The sequence below is a fragment of the Populus alba genome, chromosome 3, assembly GCF_005239225.2.
Source record: "Populus alba chromosome 3, ASM523922v2, whole genome shotgun sequence".
Taxonomy (NCBI): domain Eukaryota; kingdom Viridiplantae; phylum Streptophyta; class Magnoliopsida; order Malpighiales; family Salicaceae; genus Populus; species Populus alba.
Genome location: NC_133286.1, coordinates 15,115,051 through 15,130,027, shown reverse-complemented (window position 1 = coordinate 15,130,027; position 14,977 = coordinate 15,115,051). Strand labels below are relative to the sequence as shown.

General features: G+C 34.7%; 2 protein-coding genes across 5 annotated transcripts; both read right to left on the bottom strand.

Annotated features, from left to right (window-relative positions):
- Positions 1-227: 227 nt before the first annotated feature.
- On the bottom strand, positions 228-1,931 carry LOC118028537 (bifunctional dTDP-4-dehydrorhamnose 3,5-epimerase/dTDP-4-dehydrorhamnose reductase). The gene is made up of 2 exons (XM_035032140.2): positions 1,319-1,931; positions 228-958 (listed from the first exon to the last, which is right to left on the bottom strand). Exons 1-2 carry the CDS (start codon positions 1,772-1,774, stop codon positions 506-508), a joined length of 909 nt encoding a protein of 302 aa, XP_034888031.1. The 5' UTR covers positions 1,775-1,931; the 3' UTR covers positions 228-505.
- A 4,620-nt stretch (positions 1,932-6,551) lies between these two features.
- On the bottom strand, positions 6,552-14,977 carry LOC118028538 (uncharacterized). Of its 4 annotated transcripts, none has more exons than XM_035032141.2 (12): positions 14,609-14,977; positions 13,262-13,380; positions 13,066-13,172; positions 12,895-12,982; positions 8,880-9,945; positions 8,701-8,755; positions 8,504-8,585; positions 8,271-8,351; positions 7,790-7,894; positions 7,641-7,690; positions 7,393-7,516; positions 6,552-6,812 (listed from the first exon to the last, which is right to left on the bottom strand). In XM_035032141.2, the coding sequence occupies exons 1-12, from the start codon at positions 14,805-14,807 to the stop codon at positions 6,720-6,722; spliced, it is 2,169 nt and encodes a 722-aa protein (XP_034888032.1). In that variant the 5' UTR covers positions 14,808-14,977; the 3' UTR covers positions 6,552-6,719. The 4 variants fall into 4 exon arrangements, with proteins under 4 accessions (XP_034888032.1, XP_034888033.1, XP_034888034.1 ...); XM_035032142.2 differs by having other exon boundaries at positions 6,552-6,809; XM_035032143.2 differs by having other exon boundaries at positions 13,268-13,380.

The window sequence follows — 14,977 nt, the reverse complement described above, 5'->3', positions numbered from 1 at the left end:
ATGTAGTTGCCTTGAAGTTCTATCTCCATCAATCAAACGTATTAGGTGTTTTCTGAACGTTTGAGCAATTCACAGTAAGAAAGGAAGACAATTAGTCAAGATTTGTAGCTAAAATCAGATACTTGGTTGAAATGATGAACCAAGTTTAAAAATATCGGAAAACTAATATTTGCCTAAAGGCAAAGAAGCTTGTGCCATACATTAACCCATCAACTCACAAACATATATTTAAAACTTGATAAATCAATTGACCTTTAACTAGTTTTATTCATGATCAAGTTACAAAACATGATACAAATACAAATAGGTGAAATATGCATGTCATTTGGAAGAACCTATTAGGTGGAAGATCACACCAACCCACAGGACCCATTTTTAATAAATAGAAATAAGGAAACCAAAAAGATCCAAACCTAAAATTCAAGCACCATTCGGCTTGAAGAACATACTTAATGAAGGACTCTTTAATGGACAATAGTTCATCGATTACTTCCCTTCGGTAGCATCAAGCAGCAGCAGTCTTCTGATTTGGTTTGAAGACATACTTGATGAGGGACTCCTTTATTGGCAAGAGCTCAGGGAATTCCTGCTTCAATTTGACAGTATCAAGCTCATTGTTGCTCCTTGGGGCAACAATTACCTTAGCTTGCTCCTCAAGAGTGAAGTTTTTCCATGTGAATTTGGGGTCAATGTAATCCCGATACATCTCCAAAATCTCATTGTGACTGACCACTCCAGGATTCGTAAAGTTATAGATTCCAGTAAGGTTTCTCTTTGCCATCTCAATGGAAATGGGAAGGAGTTCATCCAAGATCGTCATGGAGTTTGGAATGTTCACTACCTTCTCATATCGAGTGATCTTCGTGATGAAGTTGCGAGGGTTGGCTAGATCGCATGAAATGGGCATTCTGACGCGCAATGTACAAACATTTTCATAATTCTTGAGCAAATCTTCTACCTTTCAAATATCAGCAAAACACAAAATAAACCATTAATCAGATTTAATGGCAACATCACTAACAATAATTAAATGTTACAAGTAATTATTACTTTAATGGTTCCAAACATTATGCATCAATCACATGCAGGACTGCGATTTAACCTCCCCTACTGTACTAGGGGTAAGCAAGTACTAACTGATTAGATCCATAAACCAAAAAGCCTAGATCCACTGCATTTCTAACTAATCAAATGTCACACATTAAATAGATCTTTATAATTATTAATCAATAAAAAGAAACAATCTTACCGTAAAAGCAATTCTAATGTTATTCAACACACACAAAAAAGAAGACAAACAATGATATTATTACCATACCATGGCCTTAGTCTTGGAATAAAACGATCCGATAAAGTTCGGAGTATCCTCTTCCTTAAAACCAATACCCGACCCGAGAGGATGACTCGAATCATACTCAAAGATACAACCAGTAGCATAATTGATCAAGACCAAACCTTTCTCCCTGCACACATCAGCCAACGTCAGCGTGCCGACCACATTGGTTCTTATGGTCTCGACTTTATGGGACTCGCACCAGTCGACGTTAGGCCTGCCAGTGACGCCGGCAGCGTTGAAAACATGAGTGGGATTGACAGCAGCAACGTCGGCTTCGAGGGAGGGTCGGTTTTCAAGGCGACCGGAACCGTAGGTGAAGTCGATGCCCTGGGATTGGCAAAGCTTGCCTAGGAGTCCACCGATCCAGCCAGTGCGCCCGTAGATGAGGAATTTAAGTGGTTTTGTAGATGCGGTGCCGTTTGAAGTTTCGAATCCCATTTGGAGAGAGAGGGGAGGAGAAATGAGGTGGAAAGGATTTCGGATCTGGAAATGAAGAGAAATGCGTGTTGGATCTACGAGGGTGCGTTTGTATATATAGAAAGAGAGAGATCTTAGCTGCCAATTATGGTTCTTTCGGACAGCGACAGATGGGGTCGTGTATTTTGCTACTGGTGGTTTGTATTCGTTCCTTTACCATAGGAATTCCCCTATTCTATTCTTTTCTTTTTTTATTTTGGAAAGTACTTTAATTAAAAAAATAAAGTTGAAGGAGAAATTATCGTCCTTCAACGGATATTTTACTATTCATTAATAGTAAAAAAATAAAATTACTCTTCATCAAACAAATTTTGAACTAAATATTGAAAACAAGCTTAACTCTTTTTATCACGACACAAAATTACTCTTGATTCAAACAAATTTTGAACTAAATATTGAAGACATAATTGTCCTTTCACCATGATACAGTTGGATTGTATTTTATAAATTGTTTGAAGTTAAATTTATCATTTTATTTTTTATTTTATAGTAAAATTACTAATTTAACTTTATAATAAAATAATATAATGTCTATTACTCATGAGTAATTTGTTCCTTTTTTATTTTTAAGATAATGTAATTATTTTTATGCTTTTAAACATAAAAACAACAAAACTTTCTTGCAATGTCTTTTTTTTTCATTTTACTTTGATTTTATTATAAATTTAAAGGTTACTTATAAACTTTCTTGTAATTGATATATATATATATATATATATATATATATATATAAAAACCTTATGGCGTGTGGACAATCCTCATGTCATTGAGCAACATGTGCAATGCTATCTGGCCACTAAACGTCATCTTTTATGGATGTGCATAAAAAGTTTCAATTCAGTGTCCTTGACGTTATAGGTGATGTGTGCCCCATACACTCTGTAGCTTTGGCGTCGACAACCATTTTTCTCTATCTCCACCTTGAATTCCGCATTAGTCACTTACAAAATTCAGACCAACTTCTATGATTTATTTTTCCTTCATATTTGTTCTTTATTTTTTTAATTATTATTTTGTTATTTTTAAATTATTTATAAATTTACAAATATTTTTCATTTTCACCCTACCATTTTTTAATCTATCATATTATAAATGTTTTTTAATTTCACCCCTATGATTTTTTAATTTTTCAAATTTGGTATCTATTCTCTTGATTGATATTTGTTATGTTTGAGTTTATTTTTTAAATTGTTTGTGTTTTACAATTTCATCATTAGTGTTTTTTCATCAAATTTTATCCTTTTTTTTGTTGTTAATTTTTTTGCTTTTGCAAGGTATTTTTATTAATATATTTTTATGATTTTATCATTCCGAATTAAATTGGTTAGAAATTAAGCTTTTTAATTAAATTTGAATTAAAAAGTAATTATCATATTGAAAAATAATAATTAAACATGCTATACTTTAAAAGATCGATATGTTTAATTGAATTAGAAAATAAATAAGTTTAAAGCCTCTCTGTCTTTCCATCGAATCTTGCCTTTATTTGTCTTCTCTTTGCTCTGCTATTCTTTACTGGTTTGTCTACCAGTTGAAAGAGTCTAAGCAAAACGGTAAAAAGGCAACAATGAATGCCCGCCCGCCCGCCGCCATTAACTAGAAGAGAAACCCATCGGAGACAAGCACAGTAAGAAACTGATGCATGTCTCCCAGTGACACAGCACTTGGGACTTGGGACACATACGTGTGCATCCCAATACACATGAAAGGCCAAACTCATGGTTTTTAGACAATTTTTATATCAAACCAATGGCTTTCTCTACATGCTCTGTTGAAGAGAAAGAGCATCATCCTCCCCCCCCCCCTCCCCTGAGCTTGATAGAGCAGCCCAATCTCGTAACCAAAGGTAAACAAAACCAGAAGTCAAAGTAGCTTCAAGTCTCCGGTGAAAGGTATCTCGGTTTAGATTCGCAATATCAATTAAATTGATATAGCAATTTTCGAATGTGACATGATTAATTGTTACGGTTTAAGACCATAATAATAATTAATTATTATGGTTTAAAACTATTTAATAAATGTTGTGTTAATTCACTTTTTTTTTTTAATTTCTAAGCTAATTGTTCAATTTATTTATCCGGTTTAATTAGGCATATGACAAGTAATATATTCAATACAGGTTAATCAGAAGATAATTTGATTAAATAGCAATTAAATGATCTTGCGTTCCCAGAAGATTTAGATTCTTGTTTGCTCGTGTTAATTTTATAATGATATATCATCTTTTCAATACAAGGTAATTTTTAGTGGGCTCAATTTTTAAATTACCACTAAATTACAAGGTTGGGAATTTAATTAAATCAAGTTGTTTTTAAGGCATGGATCACCGATACTTTGGACAGTCTTTTCTGATAAATGGGGCACTTTTATCTCGTATATAGACGGCCACCGTTTAAAGTTGTACTGGACTTTTTGGAAAAGATTAATGTCATTTTCGGTCAACAATGTTATACGAAACTAACTTTTAAGATTTGCAGTCTGCATCTAATGATGCCTAGGATATTTTTTATTTTTTAAAACCTATTTTTTCAACAAATTTTTATATAAAAACACTAGTAATAGAATCTATCAAAACTAACCAATTAACTTAAAAAACTCATTAGATCAAAATAACCTAATGAAAAACAAATTAAAACAAATTATAAAACCTAATTTTTAATCAAATATAATATTAATTGATGAAATTAAAAAATAAATCAATTAAAAAAACAGAGAAAAAAATAAATCAATTGGGTTAACTCGTCAAACCCGCGACTTAGGTCATGAGATGAGGACAACTCAATAAAAAGTAAGTTCAATATTGAAAGATCTGCAACCCGAGTTATGAGACTGATATAACTTCTTAGAAAAAAAAACTATTTGAGATTTAACTAGAATTAAAATGTCAAAACCCTTGACCTTGATCTTGAGATTAATATATTTTTATAAAAAACAAATAAAAACAAATTATTAAGCTCAATTCCTAACTGATGCAATGTTGAATGATAAAATTAAAAAAAAAATCAATTAAATAAAGATAAAAAAATAATTCTAGTTAACTCGAGTTAACATGTTAAGAATTATTCTCAAATTATGAGACTAGGATAATCTAATGAAAAGTAAATAAAATAAATCATAAAATTTAATTCTCAAATTAAATAATGAAATTAAAAAAAATATAAGTTAATTAATTATATTAACCTACTAAACTAATTTAACCGATTAAATCTGTGATACACATTTTAATTTATAGGTAATGAAGATCCTTCACTGAGTAATGACAACCTACCAATAGGTAAATATTTCACACAGAAAACATATCTTTATACCCAAAAGCACTGCTCATACAAATACGAGGAGGGGATAGCGGCGCACCTCTTCTTCGTCGCTTATTGTATCAAAAATGCGACACCAAACCAAATCGCTTCAAACATGAGCAGACATTTTTTCTTGGCAATAATCTCCTTGCTCCAAACTGAATTTTGCTACAGCCCAAACTCACAATTAAGCCTTGAACCTATGCAGACGACTGCACATTAAAATTTTTTCATCTTCTATCAATCATCTTAAAACATTTCTTCTTTCTTTTTGTCTCCTTTTCATGTCAAAGCAGATAAAAACACAAAGGGTGGGAAAACACCATTTGAGTCCACGGTGATCTCTCTCTACATCCACAATGTTTTACCCCCACCATTTAGTTTTTTCTGTAATGGTGCAGTCTTGTTTGAGATGGGTTAGGTTATGGACCAACAAGAATGCCACATGCTGCGATAGTAGCTGGGACGACTCACTATCGAAGTTGTAAATTTTTCTTTTGAGCTCTCTCGGACGATGCATTGCTTCGTCATGGAGCTCTCTTGCAAGGTTCTCTTAGATGTTCTCCTTTCACTCTAACTCATCTCCTAATGTAAAGAAATACTTGTGTCCATGCTGATATCCAAGCTATTTGTCACACAATTTGCTACCAGAGCCCCCAAACCAAAAATTTTGAACCTAAATATCATGCACAAAACAAAACATTAGCACCAGCTTGAGAAGAGAAATCCCCCGTGGAAGCCGCCAATTCCAGGGCCTGCCATAAACTCGCCTGAACCTGATCCAGAACTATTCGAATCTGTGTCGATGTAGCCTGTATGGTTATAACCTAAGCGTTGAAGATTGATTGATTCTGGGTCACATGACGATAAAAGAACACAGGCACATCGGCTATAAGCCTACAGGCAGTCCCTATTGTCAATTTGATTTTAGGGTAAAAAAAATTCTCACCAGGACATGCAGTCAACATGAACCATCGAAAGCACATTGCATTCGATCTGGGCACCAAGGATTCTCATTTCTAAAGGTTAGGTCCCTTCCATCATCCCATCAACACTCGACGCTGACATTCCAATAAATGACTGACGTTCTATACATTAAAAACTTGATAGGAGAAGCAATAGCTCTCATAGAAAAATCCAAAATTTAATCCTAATTTGTTGTGCCACGTCAACACCAGACCTGCAGTTCGAAAACATCCCGATAACTTTTCGAGCGTGCATTTAGCTTTTGACAAGCTATTATCCGGCCAGGCGAAATTGCATGGGCAGGGCAAAGTTGCAGAATAGAAATGTAAATGGTCCTCCATACGGACCTGCCTGTGCCACTTCCATGGACATTTCAACTGAATAACTAAAGCCATCATTGCATATAAAGGACCTCTTTCAATTTGTCAACTATTCCAAAAAAAAAAAAAAATTAAAGCTGCTTACACGTGTGGGGGTGAAGAAAAAGAAAACATTAATAAAATCGCAGGATTTTGCTAGGGTGCTATATACTGCCTTTTTACAAGAGAAATCTTGACTACTGCAGTTTATTGTTCTCAAGGATACAATGGGGTCAAAATATACGCCATTTACAGAACAGACTTCCACGATACCTCCAACAAAATTCACATCACGTTACACTTATCTTTTGATTTTGTGTCAAGCCTTGGAGAAGAAGAAGAAGAAGATGCGGTTCTACCACTGCTCCTTGGCACCTGCTAGAAAAACATCTTGTGAATCAGTGGTCCTATATGCCTACAAGTTTTAACTAAAAAAAGTCTGGCCTGCCTCATTAGAATAGAGATTGAGACAAAAAGATTGCATGATTGCAAATGGTATTCCAATAAAAGACAAGGAAAAAAAAAAAGATCTACAGTCTGAACAATTCATTTCCATATAGGGCACCATCTCACCCTTTTACTTTATGCCATCCTAAGATGCTGCTAAATGGAAGGCTCTTATTGACATCCATGATGAATGATAAATCATTGATCAAACTGCCACATTGGCAGATGACAAACAGAAGAGGCCATGGGGGGGAATTCACAAACGCCATGGCAACTTAAGACTTTGGATGCACAAGTGCTAGAAACTAGTGTAATTTGTGAACATCTTGTAATTATTGATTGGTGAAATGGCTTCAGATTAATATATATAATTCTTTAAACCTCATTGATGAAGTATCCTAATGCTGGTTTTTTTAATAGCAATTTCCTGGACTATTAGCATTGATTTCTTATTTCAATAGTCGATAAAATATCCTGGACCTCCAAAGCATAAAAATCATTAATGATTTACCTGGGGCCCTGTGATTAGTCTTGAACCACCAGTGGTGGATGCTTGCTGCACATTATGGCGTTGCGGCTGTTGCTGCTGCTCATACTCCTGTTGCTGCAGAGCTATTGCCAGTTGCAGATCAGAGCTGCCATAATAGCACAGTTAGTACATGTATTTATGCAAAGAGATCACTAGAATAGTAATGACCGTGTATGCACATTCCAAATGAGATTAAATGGGTGAGACAGTGAAAAAAGTAAAAGGATTACTTTATATCCACACCCGCTTGTGCAGCACTACCAATGCTAGCAAGATAGTCCTGAGACATGTGAATTAAAAATAAGCTCCATGGCAGCAAAATATAAAAAAATGAAGACTTAGAATACTTTGGAGTTTGGACAAGGAAAGAAGTGCATACAGCAGTACTGGTCATGGCATTGTGCTCATCCCATGGGTCATTTGTATGACTTTCCGCCTTGAATTCCTTGAAGTTTCCTGTCATAAACAATGTATCCCCATTTACCTGAAGTCATGGGAAGTCAGGATTAGCATGCCAAACTCCACAAACAATGCCTACAACTTCACAAAGTTGTTGCAAATTCAGAAATCTGAGATATAATAGTTTTGTTTTCTATTTTAACATTACAGATGAAAATTGAAAATAAGAGACGGAGAAAATGCCATTATTACTCATGGGCTTTTGAAAGTTAGGAGTTTAAAGGAAAATCTTTATCACCTATGCCTTCTATTAACACACCAATACAACACTACTGCCAGAAAATCAAATTAATTTGACTACATGTAGAATAACAAACCTCAATCCAATTTTTTAAAATAACAAATATGTACTTGCATTCTAGTTTTGACTAGAACTTGAAGATATCTGAGCTCAGTCTAACCTCATTGAGTTTCTCCCACACCAAATCAGGCTGATTAATGTAACCTTGGTCTGTGGCTAAAAGATACAGTTCACCATCATACTGCAAATCATACAATCGAGGTTCAGAAAACGAAAAACAGGGAACTAAATAGTGTTTCTTTAAACTGCTTGCTAAATAGGTCTAATTCAAAATCAGAAGCTTTGACATTGAAAGCTAAGCCACAAAAGAGTGCATCCCAGCCTGTAACTAACCTTAAACATGGTGTTAAAGTGATTGTTACGGAAAAAAACACACAGCTCACGCTCTTTAAGCCCATCTTGTAAGCAAAAGAGGCTGCAAAAAGTATTAAGGAAATCAGATGAACATCTCCAGACCCAGCACAAAAAAATAAATAATCAAATCCACAAGGAATTGAGAGATTATATAGCCAAGCAGTGGGCCAACATACCCCTTAAAGGTCAGCTGACTAGCATTGTTCTTCAAAAAGTTCCTTATCAGCTCCCCTAATAGAATTGATAAGAATATGAAAATGTGTCAAATATATTCACATTACTTGTTAACTGAGCACCTAATATATGCACATGGTAGTGTGTAAAATCCAATGCTATAACACGAATCATCACTCACCTTGCTGTGAAGTGATTTCATCCTTAGACCTCACAGTTTTATCAGCTTGTTCAGAAAGAATCACCTCACCTTCATACATAGGCTCTCTATCTTCACAATTTGAAGTTCTTGAATCTAAAATGCATTCTTCCCCCTCGTATATGGGCTCGCTTCCATCAACACTTGAAGTAAAGGTATCAGGTGTATCAAAATTCTGTATTCTACCACTAGATGAATCTGACTCTGGAACTAGAGAAGCTAACCCTGGTAAATCCAACATGTCATGCCCACTTGAAATATCTGCTGGTTTGTGAACCTCGGTAATAGAAGTGGACTGATTCTCAACCTTCTGACCATCATGCAAAATATCTGTGGGGTCTCTATCGAAAGATCCAGTACTTCTTGCACAAGAAAGGGACAATGCACCTTGAATCTCAACAACTGCGTCAGCACTGGTATTCTCAATCACATCATTACAAGAGAAATGTTCTCCAGACTCTGTACAAACTGATTTATCAAAATGATCGGTCAGATCAGTCTTTAAGGAAGAGCCTGTCAGTTTCCCTGGGGGAGTTTCCGAAGATGTCGGATTATTATTATCATCAATGCTCAATGCACTAAGATTGATATCAACACCAACATGCCCCTCTGATGTATCCCAGGAAGCCACAACCATGGTCCCCTTCATAGGTGTGCTTTCATGTGAGCCAACAGACACAACCCTTCCATCAACATTGGCTACAAGAGAATCATCCATTGAAATTGGCAACTCAGTCTCTGACAATTTTAAGACCCTCAATAGCTCTTCTTCTTCTTCTAAATCCCCTTTTCTTACTTTTTGATGATCAGAGACTGAATGTGGAGAATCATCAAAAGATGTAGCCTTTGAAAGACAAGGAGAAGGAACACCCAAAGTAGCAGTTGTCGCAGCAACAAAGTCAATGCAATCTTCCTCGGTTTTAGTTTTACTATCTTCCCCGATCAAATTTTTACCTTCATCCTCCATGTTTCTTGTTTCAAGAGCAACAAGCTCCCCCATAAGAGTATTATAGGACTTTGGCCCAATGGCATTAGCAGTATCATAGTCCTAGTGCATTGAATAAAGAAAATTAATCATCTCAATCTTGAAACCAGATCAAGACATCAACACTAGAGGTTTTCTGAATAAAAAAAGAAAGGACAATTTAAGGAACAAGGGAACAACATGTATTGTTGATTTACATCCTGATAATTTTAAGCACTTATTTCTCAAGCATAATGCAACTAACAAAATATGCTTATTCAATTACAAAGTTCCAAAAAACTTTAAGAATTTGGCAACTTACAAATAATAAAATATAAAAGAGAGCAAAAGGAAAGAAAAATGCCTATCAAGATGTATTGGTAAAAGTCATTGTGAAATATCATATCCTTTCTCAGCAACAACATAATAACTGAGATATATCCAAACAAAAAGAACCCACAACCATACACATAAGAAAATGGTTTCATCTGGTGACAAGGCAATTAAGCTTTAACATTGGGTGATACAGGAAGCAAATGCAAAAGTTAAAACTACACAATCATTAGTAAAAGACAAGATTTCAATGACATAATTTAGGATCTGAGACCCCCACATAGCAGACCCTAAGACCACTAGGCATACTAATGAGGCTTTCTATGCCACGTGATGCACAAAGCCTCAGTAATTATGATTTTTTGTATGGCTTTCATTCTTCTTTGATTCAGCAACTCATTGTTTATGAAATAAAACTCTCTGTCTGAAGGACCTCTTTTGAACAAGAGATTAAGCAACATGCACAGCATAGCTTTTAGAAACTATCTAACAAGAAGGAAAAAATCTCAAGTGCCATTGCCTTGCTGACATGTTTTAACTATGCCCTTTAGCCTAGAGGTAAACCATGCCCAAATATTAATGTTTTAACTAAGCCCTTTAGCCTAGTGGTAAACCATGCCCAAATAATAAGGCCTTCATTTGAAATAGGAATATTTGTATTCGAGAGAAAAAAAAACAAAGCAAGAAATAAATCTGATCAAGAACAGAGCCCATTGCAAAGTAACAACTATCCATTGGCTTCAATATACCAAGCAAAAATATTTCTTGGAAGGCAACTGGACATTGAATCAATACAAGTTGAAAAAGTAACAGCAGATTGAATCAACAACAGATGATTCACATTGCTGTAGTGAAAAACTAGAACTAATTTCTAAAAATCTGTAAGCCTCCAATTCTTGTCAGCATTACCTAATCTTTCATATGATGTTAATAAGTTTTACTTTGGCTTCCAAACAAGTTACACCAGCAGCAAAAGGTACAAAACAAAATACCTAACACGACAGGTGCTTGCTGCTTCACACAAGTATTTTCATTTGCTTCTTTTTATTTTAAGTAAGCATTTGACAGGTTCCACAGGGAAAAGGACAAAAGTGTTTCCTGTAAGTGAATATGTCAAAATATGCAAGATTTCAATATCCAGACTAAAACATATTATTCCCATAAATGAGTGAAGCCTTCTCCATGAAAACCTATTATCAGTGAAGCCTTCTCCATTACATGTAGTTGATGAAATCCGAATTCACAACGGGTAGCCTACTGATGGAGAATGAAGGGCAAGGGCAGCAATGGGAGTTGGTTTTTATTTATTTAAGAGTTTTAATATTGTATGATTATTCAAGATTTCATTATTTGGGAATATTAGTATTTATTACTTGGTTGTTAAATTAGAATTTTAGTTTCTTTTTTAAATTAAAACTTATTAGGTAGGTTTTCCTATTTTATCTGATTTGGTGCATGTAATTCATATGTTATAGAAAGCACCTAGAAATTAGTTATTAAATTGTTGAATGGCTGATTAAAATAAATTGAGTTTTTCTTTCAAGATCGAGCATTACTTCTCCAAGATTGAGTGTGTCTATTTTATTTTTTATTCTGATTCTTATTCTACATCAACTCTTTTTTTTTTTTTTTGGTGATTTTGCTTTCTTGTCCTACATCACCTATCCACAACTTCTTGTTTCCCTTTCAAGACAAGCAGAACCTGACTAGACAGACTTACAATCGATTCCAGAAAAAAATAAGATGTTCAATAGGTAACAAGAAGATAGTGCCGGAAAGTTTTTCCTCTGGTAACTTTGAAAAGAGAGGCTACAAGAAGGAGGCTTCATTCACAAACTGTTTTCAAATCTCCACAATCAAGAATCTATCCTACACATTTCCATTGAGGAAAGCTTAAACTCTCATGATTTCCTGTCCTTTAGCCAACCAAGTTTAAGATGTATTGACATTGATGATCTACAAGAAACACCAAGCTTCGCATTTTAGCATCCTCGATGTTATTCAGTGCCCAACTATATAAACATGCAAATGTTTTCATTTTGTCATTTTCCCTAATATGCAGGCCGGCCATAACCTAGAGAGACATCCAAGCTGTGTGACGGACATACATACATGTGGAACATTCACATGAAAAGATGATTTTATTAGACATGTACTCAGATGTTAATGTAAAACATAAATAAATGAAAATCAGAGAAAAAGGGAATATTCAACAGAACCTACACCAAAGTTAACTACTTATATAAAATGCAGCAGATGATGGCAATATGGGACAACATGGCCACAATCTAAGAAAAATCAATAATCCCCTGCATGGAAGAGGGTGTTTGATAAACTCAAAGAACCAGTACATTTGCCTAAAAGATACAATAAGAGTGTTAAGATAGGTGGAACCAGATAGCTTAAAACTTCTTCAGTTCTCCATACTTAGGCTTAAACCCACTGGTTTTAATAAACATGAATCAAGCCCTCTAAGTTATAAAGGGCAGAGCATTCCAAAAATTTCCATCATGCAATTATAACCCTTGCAAAGTTGAAAATTGAAGGAAGAGCATGTCAAGTATAATTAGGAAAACACCCTCTTATTAACACCACCATACAGGCAATTAGGCATCAATTATTCCTAGGAGAAACAAAACTGGGGCGTGATTAATTTATAATTTAACTGAAATATAAACGCAATGCTTGGAAATAGCATACCTGGGGATCAACTATCCAACCATGATATAAAGGAAGGTCAAGTAAATCAAATATGGCACATTCTCGGGTAAACTCAAAATCATCTATCCTGCATGGTCATATATATTAATTAAAGAAAGAAGTACAAGTGTACACACACACACACACACATAGAGAGAGAGAGAGGCCAACCTCCTAAACTTTAAATTTACATCAATTCCAGTTGCAAGTCTTGGAAGCAAATCGATGGCATCTGCTATATTCTGCTGTTGATTTTCGACATATCCTGCATCTTTATTCTGCATGGTGAGAGAAGCAGTCAAAATAATATGCACCGATTAATAATGAATATATCAAACAAACAAGATAATCTGCTCATAGTTATTACATTTACATTACTGTTGGAATCAATCAACCTTTCTGCAACAAGGGATAGCAATTTCTCCTGCGAAACTTCAGCGCTATCTGAGCTCAAATTTAGATTATTCTTTAACAGAAGGACATTACCTATAGCAAGCCCACATGTTCATAATCAAACCACAATTCTAGTTGTATATTTCCCAAAAAAATTGACAAGAATGATCCTTTATAGATATTTAATAAAATAATCTATTTGCAGAAAATGTCAAATAAAATAATCATTCAAGATACATCCAAAACAGCATTTGATGCTTAAACAAGTAATCCCTTCTTTTCACCAATAAACTAAAGTAATGAGAAAATAAAAAATCCAAGCCTCCTCTGTGGTAGTTAAGGATAAAAACACAAATTTTATTAACCAGGGTCTGGTGGACTATGTCTAACAGGATTGTTTTGGGTTTAGTGAAGTCAACTTTCAAATTTCTTGGCACCAGAACAACAATTACCTTAACAATAGAAAAGATGATGTTCCTCTAAAGAATCAATCCTACCAGTTTGTGTTGCCAGAATAATGACGACCTTAACAAAAGAAAAGAACATTTACGCCAATGCAGTGAATCCCAACAGTAAATTAGATATAACTCAAAATTTCTGTAAGAATTTGCACTCAACTATCCCCAGTAGTGTACTGAAACCTTCTTGACAAAAAGAATGAAATCCTAGCAATCAAATTCCCAAATTATCAAACAAGCAATAAAAAATCGCATATCATAGGTTCTGTTTCTCCATAGGTTATATCAACCAGTATTCCAACATTAGCTAAACTCCCTTCATATTCTGTTTTCTCTCCAAATTACTAACAAAATGGGAAGAAAAAGAAAAAAAAACCCTACAATCATTGAGAATGTACCTAAATGCCTGGTTCTTTCAATTTCAATGGTGAAAAGAACTATTTCACAACATCAAAATCAATAGCTTATTTTTTGCATTAAACTTCAACAGCATGAAAAGGTAACAAGCAATTGATCCAAATTATTGAGTTTTTCGATTTGCATCATCAGCACCTCGAAATTACACCTAGTTAAGCAATTAATCTTAATTTCCTAAGCAGATTTTACGATCCAAATTAAGTTTCAGTTTGGCTACTGTGAGAATATCCAAGAATGAAATCACACTTGCCTAAACCAGTCAATTTTCTTAAAATCAAATTAGATAAAACGCTTAAACGAAACGAGCTTTCCTATTTTCACGGAAACCTGATAAAAAAGAACATTTCAAAATTCAGTTTTCAATTTCTTGGCAGTAAATCAAGCAAAAGAAATTAAAAACCCTAACAAATGAGTTAACAAGAAGGAAGGAGAGAGAAAATAATTACAGATGGCAAGGAGAGGACAAGGTCCATTGTCGTTTTGGAGAACGATAGGAGTGGTACGGCCTAAGAAGTGTATCGTTTTGGTTTTGTGAAGGCACTCTTTCTCTCTCTCTTTCACTGCTACTACTACTTCTTGTTGCTGCTGCTGCTGATCTTGATTCTGGTTTTGTGGTTCTTCGCCTGGAGAAGAAGTAGAAGCCATTTCTTTTTCCGAGAAGAGACAGTTGTGAAATTTTGATTTTGATCGAGAGAGGGGGGGGCTGAAACGATAATAATCTATCTTACGTAAACGTAATGGTAAAGAGAGAGGGGATGTTTTGACATTTCTGTTATCAGTAGTTGAATTTTGTTTGTCTATTTTGAGCCTTCCGA